At 45.5% G+C, this 20851-nt stretch overlaps 1 protein-coding gene across 2 annotated transcripts in view; it reads right to left on the bottom strand.

The window, feature by feature from the left end:
- The window catches only part of LOC129857770 (nuclear factor of activated T-cells, cytoplasmic 1-like), a 65992-nt gene extending 45697 nt beyond the window's left edge, over positions 1–20295 (bottom strand). For both annotated transcript variants that reach the window (XM_055926320.1, XM_055926321.1), the window contains exons 1-4: positions 19766–20295; positions 14817–15933; positions 12732–12888; positions 2097–2299 (exon numbers count right to left, since the gene is read on the bottom strand). In XM_055926320.1, the coding sequence (XP_055782295.1) occupies positions 2097–2299; positions 12732–12888; positions 14817–15933; positions 19766–19898 (1610 nt within the window). In that variant the 5' untranslated portion in view covers positions 19899–20295. The remainder of the gene's footprint in view (positions 1–2096; positions 2300–12731; positions 12889–14816; positions 15934–19765) is intronic.
- Between the last annotated feature and the right edge of the window lie 556 nt (positions 20296–20851).

The raw sequence follows: 20851 nt of genomic DNA, 5'->3' as shown, positions 1-20851 counted from the left end.
AAGGGCTGGCCGGAGTGTTATCAGGCTGACTGTTAACAGCTCAATGGAAAGACTCCGTCAGCGACCAACCCTCCTCAGACAGACCCTGGTCTTCCAGCCAGTCGGTAGAGAGAGGAAACATGGGCTGTGTTCATTAGACACCAAAGAGATGAAAACAGACTGAAACATGGAAGGACTACCTGGACCAAGAAATGCTCATTTACTTCTCCCGCTGCGATACACTTTAAAACGTTTTCAGTAATGTGACCTAATGGACACTAACCTGGCCTACACTGTTCTACCCCAACCCTGAGGCTCAGTTCTACTATATCCTTTCACTGCTCTCTCCCTCCAGTTTATACGGTGACGACAAAAGGGAAAACCTGAGTTTTCTCGAATATAAGATTTATCCATGGTGCCCTGTAAAGTGTAATGGCTGAAGTTCAACAAAGTATACCCTGTCTGGATTTGATACATTATAAAAGGTCAGCATAGCATTGTTGGAAATCAAAAAGTGTATGCATGTTAGGTTCAACCACGTTAAACCAACAAAGTTCCTTTTCTAGTCAAAGAGATCTGGTATCTCATGGTGCTTGCCAAATATCTTTGTAACCTCCAACAATATCCAAACAAATCTTCAAATACGCTTGAACTTAATATAAACCCATTCAATCTACATCAGGTCTTCTAAAAAGTACATTATCCCAATGAAACACAGAGGAGAATGAAGCTACAGTTCAGTAGGTGGTGATGGAGCTTATATAACCGGGGTTGAGTGGAGATTTAGCTGCCTTCTCCATCAGAGAAAGTCCTGGGCCTCGGGACAGCAGACCAATTGTGGCGTGAACAGAGCCCCAGGGCAGGAGCTGCTGCCTGGGCACCCTGCGGAGAACAACCTCCTGACCTGCTGGAGATCCGGAGTTGGAGAGGGGTTTAAAACTGCACATAAGGATATAGCGATTTCAGGAATTGTATATTTTTATGCACACGGCAGATTGGGTGCAATGGGGAGAAAACCAACAGAAATAGGGCCTATTGGATTTCATGGGCATTATTCCTTTTAGACTCTACATTATGTACTGCACTGTATTAGGCATGCTTTGGTTGTCTTTCTTCCTGAATTCCAACACACACTGTTGGTGATCATTGCAAACACTGCAATGGTAACATTTCTAACACTAGAAGCGCAGAGGCAGTCCTTTTGACTGCATATTTATTTAAAATATAAATATCTCTGCCATTGTTAGTCATGCCCCCCTCCTAAATAAGTCCGTTGTTCGAATTTTGTTAGGATTCCGTTGTCACAAACAGAATTTGTGTTATAAGCAGTTTTAAGAGGACATGCCTTATTTTTTTGCAGGGAAGACGTTTTGAATTCAATATAATATCAGAAAGAGACGATTCTGAGGTTTCCAAAACACGTTTGTCAAATAACTCTCAAAATTGAAGAGATACGCTCAAAATATAAATCTTTCCAAGAATAACCTCTGTTTCAAGCGCTCCACATGTGAGCGTGCAGCAGCAGATAGCTTTCTGCAGGGTTACCCAACAGGCAGACCGCAGGTGATTTTATTTGCCCCCACCCAAGTTTTGCGAGCAAAAAAAAACAAAGTAAAAAAATGTATTGTATAATAAAATATTAGATAATCAGCTCCAAGTTACTTTAATTTTGGAAATCTGTTCCCAAGTGTTCCCACACACAATAGAAAGACACATGATCGTATAGAAATGTAAGCAATGTTTGAAATTATTCTGTTTATGTCAAATATTATATCTGTTTGGGCTTCTTGCGGTCAATTTGCAGTCTACATATCATTTGTAAATTATGTACCTGTCCCCTGATCATCCGCTCAAGGAAATATCTGCCTGTGGCTAAATCTAGTTGAGTATCCCTGGCCTACAGTAATATAAACAAATGAAAATGCTATTGTGTTTTAATGTTATCCAAGACCTTCATAAACACAACCAAATTATAATTAAATATGAAATCCATTTATTACACTGTTAGAATATTGCAGTCAAAATGCTCGCTCGTTGCTTCAAAGTGGGGTCCTTCGAGGCCTAGCTTTTCTAGTGTTAAGAGCGAGAGACAGGAGAGTGAAAGGACAAGCACTCACATGGCTCTCATGTTGTTCTCGGGCAGCAGAGGGATCTCCAACACCTTGGTGTTGGACTGCAGGGCCTCGTGGCTGGCGGTAGAGACAGTCTTGCCTGTGATGCGGTGGACCTGGTAGAAGGCGTGCGGTCGCAGGAGGCGGTCGTCTGCGGTCCCGATGAACAGCTGCAAGGTTAGGGGCTCGCTCTCCATGTAACCGTAGAGCTGGCGGGAGAACAAAGAGATCCAGGTGAGACCCAATGTCAGGTTTTAAAGCACCTCATAAACAACCCGTAATTTTGGGGAAATAGAGATTGAACATCACATCAGCTACTGATAGTTAAGAAGCCCTTTAATGAAAGGTTTTTAGGGGGGAGGTTTCAGAAAATAGGCCCTTTGGTCAGATTTGTTTTTTTTCGGTTGAGTTGGAGACCCGTTTCCAGATTCTTGGTGTCTTCTGTTTTTTGAATTTGGGAGCGGTTTGTTAATGTACATCCCTTTAGGGGAGGGTTAAAGAGGGTTTTGATATTTTGGAGGTAGTCTGTCTGGGGTAGAGATCTTCTGGGCAGCCAGACACGAGTGCTGATGGAGAGGTTGGCTTCCCATCACTTCACTGTTCATTAAAACCTCACAGGCGCCATAAAAAAAGTGCCCAAGGAGAGGATAGCAGTCGACAGTGACTCAATGGAAAGTGACCATTTTGAAGACCAAATAGAAAACCAAGATGATAATTTAAAAGTCTGCCTCTGAGCATAATGCACAATGTTTATGAGGATTTGATCCCCTCGGCAATGGACTAACGTTAGTAAACATTCATTTCCATGTCAGAAATGGAGTTGAATTCATAAGGGGTAATCATAAACAGTATTTTGGCAATCTATGTTGAATATTTCTGCTGGTGCACCATACGTATTAAGTATTTTAAATGCAATCCTTTATAGAATAGCTTTTTAATGTGATCAGAAATATCTCAAGAACAATAAATCCTAGATGATTAGTAGCTCCACACATGTGTTCAATAAATGTCTAGTACACACAATATCAAAATACTAATGTTTATGAGAAAATATCAATTCTGGTCAAAAGTCACGCACACTCAGTTGAACCAAAATGTCATGACTCTTTATCGATTTGTTCATATTTCTTAGGTCGTCTGTTTGTTCTACATTGTTGACTACATTCTTCTGCGTTTGGTCCCAGGAATTCATAAACTTAGTGGCCTTGTGGTTATAGTGCGCCCTGAGATTGGAATGTGGGAGTTCGATCCCTGGCCGAGTCATACCAAAGACTGCAAAAATGGGTCCCAATGCATCTCTGCTTGGCACTCAGGAGATGGATTGTGGGTAAGGCCCTGCGACAGACTAGTGTCCTGTCATATTAAGCTGCCTCACACTACAGAAGCAGGCTCCTATGAGCTCAAGCTATTTACTTTTGGTTGCAAAATACAGCAGAAAACTCGATCCACATTTACTCGGATAGCTTGACTTTCAAGGCTAGCTTAATCTCTACAAGTAGCGTACTCCCTTTAAAAACATTCACATACTCGTGCCTAGCATGCTGACAGCATTACAACCGCTTGGCCTCTGGGCATTTATGAACCTGCATTATGATTTTCACTAAGGCCTATGAAGCTCTGAAGCGGAACCGGTGTCACACAGAGATGAAAGAGGCTCCTGTATCGGAACCACCACTTCAAACAGTTTTACACTTCCCCTCTTCCTCTCACGGACCACCTTCAGCTGCTACTGACTCCCCAATAAAAGCAAGTACACCAATAAAACAGGGATGGTTACTACATCTTCTAGATAGTACAATAGACTTGGTAGACAGCGTTGCTCAGTGTGATCTCCAATGGCCCCAATAGCCAAACAAGAGATAGGTGAGAAGGCGATGCCTGTCAGTTCATTGAACATTTAGTCAACCTTGGAACAACTAGAATCATCTAGAACAACCATAGACCAACCAGGATAACCATCTGGAACGGAGCTCTACAACCCTGTTCCTGGAGAACTACCATCCTGTAGGTTTTCACTCCAACCCTATTCCAGCTCATCTAGTTCTAATACTTAGCTGGTTGATAAGCTAAATCAAGTTAGTTACAACTGGGGTTGGAGGGTTGAAAACCTAGCGGAGGGTATGTCTCCAGGACCAGGGTTGGAGAGCCCTGATCTAGACCAACTGCAACCATCTACAACAACACTGTCTGCAGAAAGAAGCATGGGGGATGGTTGAAACCCATTTGGAGAGGGGGAAATATACTTAAACCACAGGAGAAATTGGCAGAGGTGCACATTCCTCAATGTGGTGAATGTTACCAGATATTTTGGGGTAAGAATCCTGACCCAGGCCCATTTGCTAACCCAATGGACCACTTCTGGTGCAACCAAATTGCTAGACCTCCCAGCTCCCAGGCAACGTTTGTTCAAGTGTGTGTGTGTGTGTGTGTGTGTGTGTGTGTGTGTGTGTGTGTGTGTGTGTGTGTGTGTGTGTGTGTGTGTGTGTGTGTGTGTGTGTGTGTGTGTGTGTGTGTGTGTGTGTGTGTGTGTGTGTGTGTGTGTACGTGCGAATGTGTATTTAATGTGGACTTGGAAGAATTTCCAAACCTAGAAACTCTCCAAAAATTGGGGATCCGTTCCGAACAGTCAACAGGCAAATCTCGCACTGGGTAACGATGGACAGACCTCCATGGCTTCACACAGCTAGGTCCTTGACCACATCAGAGACCGTCACAAAAAATCACTTCCACTAGACAGGTCTAACCAAACAACGTCAATCTGAAAAAAATCCCACAAATTGCTCAATTATCTCCCCAATAAACGTGTCTAATTTCAAAATTCCCTTCTTAAAGTTCAGTCTTGTGGAAGTTCAGCGCTGCTGTGTCCGAGTGAAAACAGCGAGTCAAACGGAATGAGCGACTCCGTGTTTATTTAACGGATTGAGTCATAGAACAAAACACAGACCACATGTAACCTATGACATCATCTGATTAATGGATTTATAATTACCTTTGCGAGGGGTCAGGGATTGGGGAGTAAGTGAAGGTAGAGAAATACGTCATTGGAATCTTGTGTCTGCAGTAATTCGTCTGCCTTGTTGGCCATGTGGACACTTGGTAACAACCAATAATTAGGACCCCACTTCTGCCAAACACAAAGGGGAATGACCAACCGAAGACACAATCAGCACGCATCTATGAAGGCAGTGGAGAAAGACTGAGCTCATTTTGCTCTGGTGAGACAAACTGACGATAAACTTGCCAGGTGACTGTGAAAACAAGTGAGGTGAGGTGATCTACAAACTGAAGGCATAATTTGGCTGGTGCGACATATTGAGCTATGTTCACGCCTGCTAATGCAGTAGCTCTCTGTTGGTGATTCTCAATACAGTACAGTACAGTATAGCACAGTACTAGACGTATGCTATCCAAGGGTCTCAATAATGGACAAACCAGCAGCAATCACTACAAAACGATCTGGTTTTCTACTTCTCGACTTGATATCATCCCTTGTTTGATTCAGATATCAAGGGAACTAGTTAAGCAGGCTATACTCTCCTTTCCTCCTTCGCTTTCCCCTTTTTTTCATCTTCACAGCTCCACACAGTGTCTCCAGCAGCTGTCCTGAGCTGTGTGCTAGTCACACATGCTAGTCATCAGTGAGTTACGCTGGGGTTAGGCGCTTCTTGAAGTCTCTGTGTCTCCAGAGAGCACTTCATCCATGCAGTGATCTCACCAGCAGACCCCTCTCTCTCTCTGCTCGCCTTGTTATATTTTACTTACGGTGTCACCAGTGGTAATTACGCTTAGCCGCCACATGCTACCAGTTACTTACGCATAGACAAGTCGACCGAGAAGGAAGGAAAAAGTCGTACCATCATGCTACAACGGAACCGATGGAACCGGGCATGAGGTACCAATTTGAAAACGCAAAACGGTCTGTTAAAAATGGCATAATTTCTTTATGATTTAATAAAAGGCAGGCTGCCACTCTGCTAAGCCTGTGTCCTCTGTCCCTTTTGAGCTTTGCTCCTCGGTAGACTTTGCTATTGAATTTCTTTGTGACCTCCAACCATTACCTTAGCCTCAGCCTTCACATGTCTGCATATGGATAAACCGCAAGAGGTGAAGTGTGTGTGTTGGGGGTAGTCTTTATCCCTTCACTCGGCAATGCTGCGGTAGCGCACGATGACGGTGGCGTCCTCCGGTGGGGTCGGGAAGTGATTAATGAGTTCAAGCAACCCTCAGTGATGCTGGTCTTCCCAACAGCAAAGGAACGTGGTAGGGTCCCCCCTGGGCGACCTCCCTCAATAAATTTACCATATGTGCTCCCTCAGCCCTCAGCCCTCCTCTCCCATATCCCCTCTACCTCTTTCCCTCTCTGCTCCAGTGACGTTCCCTTGTCCACACACGCCAACCACAAGCTGAGCGCAAAATGTATTTCTTAATTTTAAATCCTCACAAGGGCAATAAGAAAAGACAAAGTTGAGGAACCGTCGTAAAGTTTAAGTGTGGTTCAACGAGAGAGGCTTCGCACACCTTTGAATCCTAATTCATATTTGTGTCTCTAGCCATCTATGAGTCTTGATACAAAGCCTAATCTTGACCAGATGAGTTTAGCTAAGCTATGAATGTAGTCAAGCTGGGCTACGTATATTTATCTTTGAGATCTTCTAAACCAAATTTTGGTCACACTACACCAGCTTCTGCCACTTCATGTGCCAAATTAATATCCACCTCTAACCACCATCTACTGGCAAGTTAGACAGCATCTCCTCTTCCAACACGTGCCATGCAGGATAGACCGAAATCTCAAATTAAACAGTTTGTACATGTCCGCTGAAGCATTAATTGTTGTACACAGCTGGGTTGTCTAGGTCAGACTGGGTTTTGATTATGTGTAACTCACATCATCAAAGGGGGGTGTTGAGCTCAGAACCAGAGCTCACCCCGTCCTTTTCCACCATTCATTTCACACGAACCATTACAGATCCATCATCACGGCTGCTAAAATTCAGCCCTGAGATGGTGGTGCTCTGAAGAGGTTTTTCCTATGGGCTTTCAAACCATGTTTGCTATGTCCTCTTAATGAGAATCATGTGTCCTTGTCAGTGATAGCTTAATGAAGTTGTTTTTTATTCTTTTGTGTAGCTGTTGCTTTATTACCTTGGTTTACTTACTGTTTACATAAAAACTCGACTTCACACTTGTAAGTGTTATGCTCAAGATCTAGAGACAGACCTGGTTGAAAAATGGCAGAGAAAAGACGTGCACGTGTTTGTTTAAGGAAGTGACTTGCTGGTAAGTAGCAGCACAGTATGGCCTGTAGGGAGAGTGTGAATATGGGCCTGCACAGGAACACTCTCTTCCCTCTGACTCTTTCCAGCTCCCAGAGATTTCATCACCGCCTGGAGAAATGTCATGACTCGTAGTCCACGTGGCGCATGCAGCGGAGGGGAGAGAAGACTGGAAGCAGGGGAGAAGGGAGAGGAGGGAGGGCAGCTCAGGTTTTCCCCATTTTCACGCTCCCTCTCTCAAGTGCTGACAGTCACACGGCGAGACTTGGCTGTACCCAATTCAAACACTCATCCAAGTTGTCTCTCTCCCTCCATACTGTCTTCATTATTCCCTTTCTCCTCCTCTTTCTCCAGTGCCTCATAGTCATTTTTATTTTTTATTTTACCGTTATTTTACCAGGAAAGTTGACTGAGAACACATTCTCATTTGCAGCAACGACCTGGGGAATAGTTACAGGGGAGAGGAGGGGGATGAATGAGCCAATTGTAAACTGGGGATTATTAGGTGACCATGATGGTTTGAGGGCCAGATTGGGAATTTAGCCAGGACACCGGGGTTAACACCCCTACTCTTACGATAAGTGCCATGGGATCTTTAATGACCTCAGAGAGTCAGGACACCCGTTTAACGTCCCATCCGAAAGACGGCACCCTACACAGGGCAGTGTCCCCAATCCTTGCCCTGGGGCATTGGGATATTTTTTAGACCAGAGGAAAGAGTGCCTCCTACTGGCCCTCCAACACCACTTCCAGCAGCATCTGGTCTCCCATCCAGGGCCTGACCAGGACCAACCCTGCTTAGCTTCAGAAGCAAGCCAGTAGTGGTATGCAGGGTGGTATGCTGCTGGCATCATACAGTATGCATAGATCAACATGTGAATTGTTAATGTATTGGGTTTCCCTAGTTCCAAATGGCACTTCTTTATACAAGCGACAAAGTGGCTATATTCCTCAAAGTGTGTATTTAAGTGTATTTCCCAATGTTATGTAATCAAGGGCACCGTTTCAAGTCCTGGCCCATGTCTAGACCAGCAAAGTCCAGATTCCAAATAAAAGAACGACTTGTTACCAACATGTCTAGGCATTACGTTTTAGCCCAGGTACACGGTATTACATTTGGGCATAGTGATGTGTAGATGATTTCAGTCTACCCCTGATATAAAGGCTGGCAACCAGTGTTTTGCCTCATAACTCTGGCGGCTTCTGGTCCTCACCTCAAACCAGTGAAAATGCAGTCCTTTAGTCCAATTCTTTCCAGTTGCTGTTCAATGGTAATTAGTGGTTGCCCAATATACCAAGGCTGTGAGTAAGGGAAGCCCCTCGGAGGCCTAAAACACAGTTTCATGGGAGCCTAACTGCTCCTCGGGGCACAGACGAACAGCCATGACTGCCTCTTGTAGAGCAGTACATGGTCCTGTTCAGTAGGGACAAACCGAAAAAAGAAAGAAAAAAAAACGCTCTCGAAATGAAATGAAACAGGGAGGTACTATCCGAACTTGTCCAATAAGAAATGCTCATTTTCATATCGGTTGCGAAACGTTTCACTATGGCGTTCGTCAATGAACACAATCCGGGAGTCTGCACGGAAGAACAAAAGGCATCTTTCATGGTTTAAACAAGAGGCGGCACCAGATTTAAAACACAATAAATGACAGTCTTCGCAGCGAACGTACATTTACTGTGGCTGTTGCCGAAGACATTACACAGCCAGCATAGATGTCAAGGTGAAACGGCACATGTTCAACCAGCAGCACATATGCTAAGGTTCTTCATGTCAGTCTAGATATACTCTATCCATATGTAGTACTTACTATAACACTGTGTGATGGGTCTAATATTCCACAGGTGTTGTCTAACACTGTGTGCCCTGTGCGTGTCTACGTGTTTCCTATGGTTTCTTGTCTCAATGTATACCTGAATGAAATTCCCCGAGAGGGTCGCGTCCCAGGTCGCTACCCCTCAATGCAAATATAATTCCATGTAATTCCACTTTGGAAATTATTAAATTCTATCATAATATCGGTTTCTTTGGAAAAAGCCATCCATCATGACGTGGTGGTCTTTGGTGTAAAGGAAGGTAGAAGATCAGGTTTGGATTTTTCCTGAGCATGCCTTTGGAAACCATGTTGTAGACGTTGGACATAACTGTGGTGAGAGGAGGGGAGCCTGGTGAATCATCAGGGGGAGAACTGGGAAGGTAGTTGGGGTAGAGCAGAGGACCCTCCATCCCGTTAATGGGCGCTGTGGTCTGCAGCCAGTAAGTAAAGTGGAAAAGTGGCCGCGGGGGTCAGGACGTGGTACATCATCGTGAGAAGGGGCTGAGAGGCCTGTGGGAGGAGGTCTGCACTGTAGCGATCTCCAAAAACAAATGATGGAATTTTTGATCGAGGAGCCAGAAAGCAAACCGGTGGGGGTGAGAGGATACGGACAGCAGAGTGCAGTCAGTGTACCCCATAATCTGGAGGTTACCACGAGTGTGCGGCTGCGGCAGCGGGCTGCAGCTCGGGGCCTCCCCAGATTTACGTCTTCATCCTGCAAGAGGGGCTGGTGGAGAGCGGTATTATGGTGGAGGAGACGGAGCTAGGAGCTGAGCATGATGTCACTGTTACAAAGGGACGTTTCCTAAACAAAGGGGAGCCTGTGTGTTTGGCAGCCGGGATTAGAAAAACACCTCCGTTCATTAAGTAGGAGCAAGAGGAGGACTTCCGTGATAGCAAATTGAGCGGTCATGAAGACATAAATAATGGCGCTGTAAAGGTAGCAAACATTGTTTTGAGTAAATGTTTTTCAGTCGGGTGTTTGTCAGTCAGTGCTCTTGGGGTCATAGCGTGTACTGCAACACTTCATTAACTGATAGGTTCGAGACACGGTGTCTCATCATGTTGTTCAACAAGTTATTTTTAAACTGTTGTGCACAGCAATGGGATATGTCACAATCACCCATAGATGTTGTGCCTGTCCAACCCTGAGCCAAAACCCCAGTGTTTGTGCAGGTTTAGCCAGCATTGGGAAGGTCGGTGTGGGAGAGAGGTTTGAGGAATGAGTGGCTCACGAGAAGCAACATCGGCAGTGATGCGGAGGCCCACTGGGCCAGGATGGTGGTGGGGGAGGAGGCATCGGATGGGCTCTGGGACTAGTCTCACCTCACAATACCCCTCCTCCTCTCCCTCCACCCAACCCCAGGGCCACCCGGGCCCTAATCAGCAGGAAGCAGAGTCTCTCTGGGGGTAACACAGCCGAGACCCAGCTGCCTGCCTGCCTGGTGACTCCCTGTGCCCTCCCTCTCTCCCTCTTTCCTCTGCGCCGTTCCTTACCCCTCCCTCTGCCCTCCCTACACCCTTCCACCGCCTCACTCTCTCCGTCTGCCCTCATCACATCTCTCTCTGCATGTGCTCTCTCTCCCTCCATCTCCCTCTCACCCTGTCCTCCCTTCCTCCCACATCACTAAACACTCACCCATTCTCCATGATTGCACCGCCCACCGATCGCCTGCCACTCATTTCTCATAACAGCAGGGCACCCCAGGGACTACAACATGCCCTATCACCCCTATCCAGCCTCCCTGGGGACTGCACAGGATGAGTGAAGAAAGAAAGAGAGAGAGAGAGAGAGAGAGAGAGAGAGAGAGAGAGAGAGAGAGAGAGAGAGAGAGAGAGAGAGAGAGAGAGAGAGAGAGAGAGAGAGAGAGAGAGAGAGAGAGAGAGAGAGAAAGAGATATGTGCCCCCACATCCTACACACAAGGAAGAGATATGATGAAATCCTGTCTTCATTTTGCTAATGTTGTGTGTGTGTGTGTATCAAGTATTTACCTGACCTTCTGCATTAATCGTTCTCTGCCAACAAACTTCCAGTCAGAGGCTTGATTCTTATGAAATTCCCCAGAGATTCTAATCCACTCCAAATGTAATAGTAGAGGTGTTGAATCATTGTTCCATAAAAGTAAAAGTAAAAAACAATGTGAGTGGGTGAGAATATGTGTGTCCCGAGAGCAGCTGTCATTGTGTTTATCTGAACCATTGCAATATTACAGTTGTTAATACCTCTTTAATAAAACACATTTCCAATCGAGTACTCTATACTGAATACAAAATGGACTCCAGCACCCAAGTGATTTCGGCTCTTTCAATGAACCTTTCCTCGATTCCTCACATCCTCTCTCCTTCCCTCCTTCACAAAATACAGCTGAGAAGGAGGCGAGGAGATAGGTTCTGGGGAATCAAAAACGGGCCTCGGGAAAAAAAGGGCCTCGATGCTTGACGCTCTCAATAGACATTCATCGGGGTTAATGCAGGCTTTAGTGTGAGTTTCTTTTCACTTCACTGAAGTATCCGTGTAGTAAGACAGTAACTCATCAATACCATCACACACCTGGGAAAAGTTTCCCACACGTACACACACAGGATGCTAATTCCCTACTCCTGACTCACTCCTTAGACCCCAGCCTGACATACAGCCCGAGTCACAAAGTGGTATAAACTAAACTAAATCAAGTTCAGTTTCACCTGCCAAAACACTGAGCGTTGGTCAAAGTCTCTCAGTGCAACAGAGTACAATGTCAACAGTGCACTTTTATGTCGTTATACAAAGGGTTTGAATGAAGGGGTGTAATTACTTTCATTTAGAGAGAGATGCTGAAACTTGACAGGCTATGTCTACAACACCTTGTTGGGCGCAACAGCTGTTGTCAGACTTGAAACTCCGCACGTTAAGTTGTGTTGAAAAGATCTATTTGGAAAACGGGCTGCAGTGCTAACAACACATGTTGAGTGTTTTGGAGAGAAGTAGGAACCATCAAGCTGGACCAAGAGAAGACAGTTTGCTCAGCCCTTCTAATAGGCAATGTGCTACGCTATACTGTATTTGCTATGTATTTATATATAAGCTATGTGTTGTTATATTTATTCACAGTACATATATAAGGACACACACACAAATCCCCCCCCCCCCATACACACTTAGCAGCTTACCAGGGTCCCCACCTTGAGTAAATCAGCGTGACGGCCTTAGAGAGAAAGGAGCTCTGTGTTGGGCCGCTGTGGTGAGAGTGACGTGAGCTCTAGAAGCATTGCCAAGCACAATAACGAGAGGTGATGGTCCTGCTCCATGCTAATTGTGTCAATATGTGCAACTGCTAGCCACAGTGACCTCTTACTGCAGTAGGTTGACTCCTGGCTTCAAGGGACATTAATAATAGAGAACACACGTACGCGTGTATGCACGCACGCACAGGTGCACACACACACACACACACACACACACGCACACACACACACACACACACACACACACACACACACACACACACACACACACACACACACACACACACACACACACACACACACACATTATTGAGAAAGGTACCTGTACGACTGGATGACCTCCGGACGGAGCTTTGACTGCCCCGCGGCTGCCCTCTGTCTCGTAGTGGGCACGGTGGTGGGACTTGGGCTGCATCTCGATCTGCAGACTGTACGGGCCAGAGCAAGACGGCAGCTGCCAATCCAGGGCGGGCAGGGAGCTGTGAGGAAGAGGGACCGTGCTTGGTATTGTGTGGAACATACAGATAGTATTTATAATATAATAATATAAATAAGAATCTACAGGATAGCTTGGTCCCAGGTGTACGGGCCGTAGACAACTCTTCTGTAGACATCATGCGATACATGGACACATATGCATGGCATGACAATGAACGAAACCAGAAGGGAGTTGGATAAAACACAAACAGACAGGACCACCAGGCTACCTACAAGCACGCACGCACGCACGCACAAAGACGGATCCATTTCACTTAAATCCAGATCTCTGTTTTCCCTTGTTAAATAATGTCCTGATCCTTTCCATTTCATCATTGGCTCTAATCTAATCAATTGAAGTCCTAGCCTGACGTACGTAATTCCTAAAGCCTGGGCAATAACGGTTCTTTTGATGAAAACTAAATGAAACTAAATGAAAGAAGCATGAGGTCTGGTTAGTCTTCTGTGTGTTTTTTTTTTATATTGCTGTGACAGGTGTCAATAAGTGGACTCCAAAAGGGTTCTTCAGCTGTCCCCATAAGAAGAACCCTTTTTGGTTCCAGGTAGAACCATTTTGGGTTCCATGTTCCAACAAAGGGTTCTCCTATGGGGACAGCCAAAGACCCCTTTCAGGTTTCACATTTTTCCCTAAGTGTGTGGAGGGGGCATTGTCATTTCAGCAGCACAATGATACAACATGCCTAAAGGCTTAACATAGATAACCTAAGTGCATTGGTGGTATCAATAATAGAAGTAGAGCTATCATCAAAAATCATTGAATCCCACGCAGTGGTTTAGTTTTTAAACAAACAACTCAGGAAGTAACCAGACAACTGTCTGACAAAACCGAAAGACCATGGTATCTCAGAAAGTGTCACAGCTGGCCACTCATAACATCATTGTTCAGATGCCGCCAGGGAATTAGCCTATCTTCCCATGTGAAGACTGCAGAGATATTGAACCAAAACAAACATTTGCGAGACAATATTTCACTGCGCCGGATGCCTGTGAAGCATAAAACCCCTGACCTTAAGGCTGGCCATGAAAAGCAATCTCCGGCATCCTCTTGGAACTTTCAGGGTGTTTGTTGACCCAAAACTAACTGATTTCCCCCCTCTCAGGCTTTATCTGTTCTGGCCGAACATTACATCATGTTTAGCGGCCAAAGAGAAGAGGGGGCACATGACAGCACAGGGAAGCCGGTTGTGTGATTACCCCACCAACTGTTTCCTTGAGCAAGCTTGTCACCATCACTTCCTGTCTCTGCATTATCTTAATCAAACATTTGATTTCCAACAGGAAAGTGGGCCAGGGCCCGGAAAGAGAAAACAGAGAAAGGGTCGCCGTGAACTGAAAAGGTTGCCTTGTTAAGAAGGGAGTCTGTCTGTGTGTGTGTGTGTGTGTCTATCCGTGTGTATTGTTTGTGCGGGGGTATCTATGGTAACAGGGCACATGTGCTACACTACTCCTCCCTGCGAAATATGATTTATGAAATGTTTTGTATCTTCAAAGAGAAGCCCTCTTGGACACGATACAGTGACTACGTTTCGACTGCTGCCTTTCTCTGCGGTCTATGAAGACAAAAACAATTTGGCACTTGCAATAAATAAACATGTCTATATTTGGGAAAAAACAAGACATAACCTGGGATGGCAAAATAGCGGTGCAAGTGGAAGAACTGTTTTTCGTGTGGGAAAAAGGAGTAGACCTTGGGTTGGATGTTAGTCCATAAATCTTTTGAAATAAGCTCCATGAGCGTCATTGTCTTTTTCAAGGCCTAATAATGCTTAACAATGCTGCCTTATGTTCTAAGTGAATTCCCTGGCGCCGTCAAAATTACTTTGTTTTAAAGTGTTGATAATTAATGATTATACAGTACAATTAATTGACCTAAGCCTTCCCAGTACAGCAATATTTCATTTCCACCTACCTGAGGTAGGGCTTTGGCTTGGACCAGGAGTAGGGGTGCTGGGGCACGTCTAGGAAGCCCCCACAGTAGTTCTCCTTCTTGAAAGGCAGGCGGGAGATGTGGTCCTCCTGGAGGAGCTCGCTCCCAGGGCCCATCTCCTCTCCTCCCGGCTCCGTCTTCAGGCTCATGGTGGGGCTGTGGTCTAGGTTGGTCTTGCGGGCCTTGACGGGGACGCCCTCGCCCATGTCGACCAGTCCGTCGGTGGTGAGGGCGTTGATGGCTGCCACGATGGCAGAGTTGGTGTACTGGTTGGTGTTGGCCAGCCAGCTGTCGTCTGTGACACTGACCCTGGGCGAGCCGCGCGGGGAAGGCGTGGACGACTGGTTGGGCGAGTAGGTTGGCTGTCTGTAGGACGTGCCGTTGAAGCTGTATTTTCTCTTCCCCACGCCAACACTGCCAACTCCTCCGCTGCAAGCCGGGGAGTTGGGCCTGGAGCTTCCACAGGGACCCTGTCCCACCCAGCCCTCTTCGGCTTGGGCCCCGATCAGGGGGGAGGTGGATGGCGAGTGGCGGGGGGAGGTCGAGGGGGGGCCGAGAGGAGCGTGTGGGCAGGAGAGGAGAGAGGACGAGCTTTTCGGAGAGACACAAGGAGACTGCCATGGCGAGTTCTGGGATGAGTTGTCATAGTTGTAAAAGCCAGACTCGTAGGACGACGCATCCGAGTTACAGCTACGTGATGACAAGCTGCTGGCCGGGCTGAGGCAACTGGGGTCGCGGTAGCCATCGGCGTTTGGCAGCGTCAGGGTCACAATGGAGTTGAGCCCCCGCTTGTGGTGGACGATGTGGTCCATGCTGCTGCTCTCCTCCACCTCCTCCTCAGGGTACTGGTGGTAGGCTGTAATCTCGATGCGAGGACTCTCCAGGGCCGGGGCCCCGTTAGGCCTCAGGCCGTGGGACATGTAGTAGCCCTGGGCTGGGTTTTGGTTGTTGTGATCGTGGAGACCGTAGCCTGTCTGGTGGCAGGAGGACACGGAGATAATGGGGCTGGTCTGCAGTGTGTGGTACTGGGTGGCCAGACAGGGATTTCCCATGCCCAGTGGCAGGGACAGGCTGACGTTTGGAGTGTAGCTATATGCATCTGGAAAATACAAACACACAAGGGCACTGTAAATATAGGCCACCATAGAAACATTTTTTTTTTACAAAGTTGATGCTTTGTAAAATGCACCTTTTCTCACTTCTAAATCCAAGACTTCACAAGCAGTGTTTTTCATGACGTGTTGGTAACGATTGACTTTAGGTCGCCTATGTATTCATAACGCCTCGATAAAAGCTATACTACAGGTTATAAAACGTAGCAGGCTAGCAGATACCCGTAGACGCCCAGTCACTGCCTAATGCTAGTTAGCATTAGCGCAGACTGGACACAGAGACATAAACATGGTCGCCACGAGGTCATCTGACTTTGGGGGAGTAGATAATGGGCTGCATTGGCAAAAATCCCAACATGATCCCTTAAACCCGATGTCTATTGACCCGAACAGTGTTTTTCATGACGTGTTGGGCCAATGAAATGTGTGAGATATCAGCAGATTGTTAACAGTTAACAGTCCGTCTGGAGCTGTGCAGAGATCCACGGTGTGCTCTCTGGACTATAGGACCTCCTCCAGCAAAGCAGTGATGGATACCTTATTTGATTGATCGCCTTCACTCGCTGAGTGAATTAGGGCTCGCCCATGGTGAACGCTAACAGCACTATGCTTTGCTCTGAGCTCGTGATTAAGTTTACAGCTGCTGAGGCATCACACACATACAGAATACATGCTCAGACACAAATGGTTGGACACACATTCTCACACACACACACACACGCACACACACACACACACACACGCACACGCACACACACACACACACACACACACACACACACACACACACACACACACACACACACACACACACACACACACACACACACGTATACTGCACACATAAACACAAAGACATACAGTACATACACACATTATCTGCCACACACACACACACACGCACACACAAACACGAAATGACATTTACTCTAACAATTCACACAATTGCTACAATATAATGATTTCTGTCTGATAAGGGTCATTTTGCAATCTCAAATGAACACCAACCAAATGTTGTGCAGTGTACTAGAGTAGGGCAATCCCCTTCCAGCTTGTGTGCTATATTTGTTAACCGCAACTCTACGCAAACAGCACATCACATGAAATGATGAACCTGTCATGCTTCACAGAATACGTGGGTAGACTGTCTAAAATTAGTTCACGACAGACTATTTCCAGAAACAGTGGTAGGTCAAATTCTAATTGTATTTAGTAGTTATTATTTTTTATGTTTTTGCTCAATGAAGCAATTAACAGTGGTCTGAAACGTTATAGGCGCTCAAACGTACATTAAAGCACATTATGGTGGAGAAAGCAGAGGAAGGGTATGCAAATGTAAAATGTTCTTAGCAAAAGGGCCAAAGGGCACTAACAAAGCTTGCAATAATAAGGGAAGCAAACATAACTACATTATTAGATCTTCTAATATCTGTAATCATAATAAATTACAAGTCTAAATGCCACTATGTAAATTATTCTGCTACGCAAGATAGGACAACAAAACATTTATTGTCCTATACTTATTATAGTCTAAGTAGCCTATGTATTATTAATTACACACCAAAAACATGAAAAAAAGCACAGGAATAAGTCAGCTCTGACAAAAAAAAAAAAAATGTATAATGAAAATAATGAAAATAATCACACGGGGCTCAACTGCATAATGTAAAACATACACACAGAGCAAAAATAAATCACCCAAACAGTTTGAGCTACCACAAGTTCAGGAACACACATCAACCCCTATCCAGAGATCCGTCACCACCCACCTCTGTCAGGCCTGTGGCCAAACTCTCCCCTTTGGCTGTACTCAAACAAAAAGTTGAAGTCAAACTCTGGTTCTTCACGACGGGAGCTCATCCTTGCCTCAGCTTAAGGGTGATGAGAACAGCCTCCAACACCTCAGCTCCAACTTTTGTCAATCTCTGTCTGTCTGTCTTGTCTTCTCCTTTTCTCTTTAGAGATGCCGATGTTTTCTGGTGCTCGTTCCTGACAGACCCTCCACTTGTGCCGAGGATGCAGATCTCTTTCTCACTCCACCTAATGTGACTTAGAGGAGGGGTGGTACACACCTACTGACTACAGGGCTGACTGCAAGTTGTTTTTCCCTGTGTGTGTGTGTGTGTGTGTGTGTGTGTGTGTGTGTGTGTGTGTGTGTGTGTGTGTGTGTGTGTGTGTGTGTGTGTGTGTGTGTGTGTGTGTAGCGCGCACTATGCCTCAGCACACTCTCTGTTTCTAACACATGAGCTACATCCACCCACACACATCGGGACTTTCACTCATTTGTGTTATCTCTGCCAATCTCGAGCTTTGCATTTCCAGGTTGCGTCTGCTGAACACTGAACTAACAAAGTGACAGATAGCAAATTGGGGGTGAGAGCTCTATGGAATGACGATATCTCAAATCCAAGGAAAACGATCACTGATGCTGTTTCGGTGACTTGCTTTCAGGAAATTGTTTATGACAGTAAGTAATCACATCTGCAAATTCATGGCACTATTAATACTGTATACACGTTTGCCGTTTAAAGTGCCTCACATGGCATGCTTTTCTCTCTCGTCACCATATTCCAAAATGTTTTCACTCTGGTTTTGTTATTACCGTCCATAAATCCTTTCCCCCAGCACATGGGACCAAGTCAATCTGCATGTCTCTAAATACAAGCTGGTTTCATTCACACAGGTGGTGAGGTTCTGCTAGGCCCAGACAGAGTGAACCTCAGGAAGAGCTAGGAGGTCACAGATAAAGTCATCCGAAGGCTCAGAAAATCAGAGGCTTCGTGGCTTGCAGTCAGTTATCACGAGCACTTTTTCTTGTGGCTAGGTCACCGTAGAGAGAGGGGTTGCGTGTGTGTGTGGGCATGATGGTACATGCTACCATACAGGGTCACAGGGAAAGGAGTTTGACTGTATGTCTGCAATACTGCAGTTGTCAGCAGACTGGTGAAGCAGAGTGGTTATGCATTTACCCCAGCCAAGCAAGCTACACACAGAAACACACACACCAAGCGTGCACGCGAACACACACACACACACACACACACAAACGCACATGTGCCTGCTATTAATTATGAGTCTTACGAGGGACTGAAATGAATAAATAACACAGCCCCCATCCGTCCACGTCTCGAAACCTCAAAGACAAATTAAATCCCCAAACCACAAAAAGTCCATGACATCAGCACTGGAATACTTCCGTAGCCTAGGCTACTTCATGAATTACGTGTCGAGGCAGATAGAGCACCTTCAGTGAGGTGGATGGTCCAAGTATGTGTGCATGCATGACGCAGATTTGTCAAGGTTGAAAAGCACGACCATGAAAACATACATCAATATTTTCAATCAACATGGTCAAATAAACACATCAAAATGTGGCTGTGAATGATTGATTATTGACAATAAGGGCATTGTGAAGCCTGGGGAAAAACATACAAAAACCAAAAACAGCGTTCCTTGCACTCACATGTCGCCTACACATTGCTATAAAAGTGTCACTCGCGCACTTCGGGCCCTGGTTATCATATGGATGGCCCTCACCGCGTCAGGTATAGCGCGATACGCACAGCATAAATTGCGCGCTTAGGAGACGCCTGTATTGAAAACACCGACACCTATTGGTAGCCGAAGAAACATTCCCAGACGGTTGCAACTATTGTAGTGTATAACGTCATAATAATAAGCATGATTTCATTGATAGCAACTCGCGATTTGAGAATCATTAAAGTAAACATGACACAAGCAATCCAGTCAGATAATAACATTTGAACATTGCCACGTCAAATTAACGGAAAATATAGGCTAGACAGTGAAGCCGGTTACCTTCTTCTGCAGACTTCATCTCGGTAGCGAGAGAGTTGAGAAACTGCAATCCTCGTTCCTTTCCCAAAGCCGCTGGGAGGACTGGTCCAAAGTTGAATTTGGAGCTGAGTCTCAAACAGCTGATATCCTGCATTCAACTTGCGATTGGTCTACTGTTGTGGTTGTGACGGTTGCCAATAATATCACAGGTAGTAAGTATCATATGAGCACTGCGAGAAAAAAACGATTTCAGACTGTAGAAATGTGCATGAGTCAAAACAAAAATAAACGCATTATTTGTCAATAAAAAAGTAAACTCGAATGCTGATTTGATATTAATTCAAACACTTTCATCTACGTGACAGCACTCCAAGAGAAACTGACATGGAAAAGAGAGCAGAGTATGCGCAAGGGTTATCTTCACAGCACTTCTCACACACTCGGGGTTGGTCTGATGGTCAGATGAGTTTTGCTGTCGTTTTGTTATGCTTTAGCCTAATTAAGATTTCCAGAGACTCCCGGTAGCTGTGACACAGGGCTTGTCAGAAGGGGCTGGCTCCATCCCTTTTAAAGCTGGAAAACACCTCCTGTTCAGCGCGCCGCCCCTCTAGGAATGACGTTATCGCTGCCTACAAGCTCCTTTCTGGAGAACTGACGATGCTTGATCGAGTGCGCCAAGAGATTCCATTGTTGTATACGTGGGAGGGAGTCGGGAGGTGTTTTGAAAATCCTCGACTATTTATTTGGGTCTTTCATTGCTCACCTTTCAGGTCAGTTTGGGAAGTTTTGAATGCAGATAGCCTAGTTCAGGAGTATTCAACCGGGGGTCCGAGGCCCCCTAGAGGTCCGCTGATGCACTGCAAGGAGTCCGCAAAATATATAAACCAAAGAAAATGGAACGAATCTTTTTTTTTTCCAATGTTGTTATGAATATCGCTAGCAGCAACATAATAAATACATGTTTTATTACATACCTACAGTAGAAAATAGGATAATATCTTCTTTCTAACTTTCTATTTCTCAACTACTAATATTGAGGAAATAGGCTTTGTCGCTGGCTGCTGTTAAGTTTTCTTGACTTGGACATACGTTTTTGCCAACACACTA

The sequence above is a fragment of the Salvelinus fontinalis genome, chromosome 6 (assembly GCF_029448725.1).
Source record: "Salvelinus fontinalis isolate EN_2023a chromosome 6, ASM2944872v1, whole genome shotgun sequence".
In the NCBI taxonomy this organism is placed as follows: domain Eukaryota; kingdom Metazoa; phylum Chordata; class Actinopteri; order Salmoniformes; family Salmonidae; genus Salvelinus; species Salvelinus fontinalis.
The sequence above is the reverse complement of the archived record's forward strand: the minus strand, read 5'-3'. Positions and strand labels throughout refer to the sequence as shown.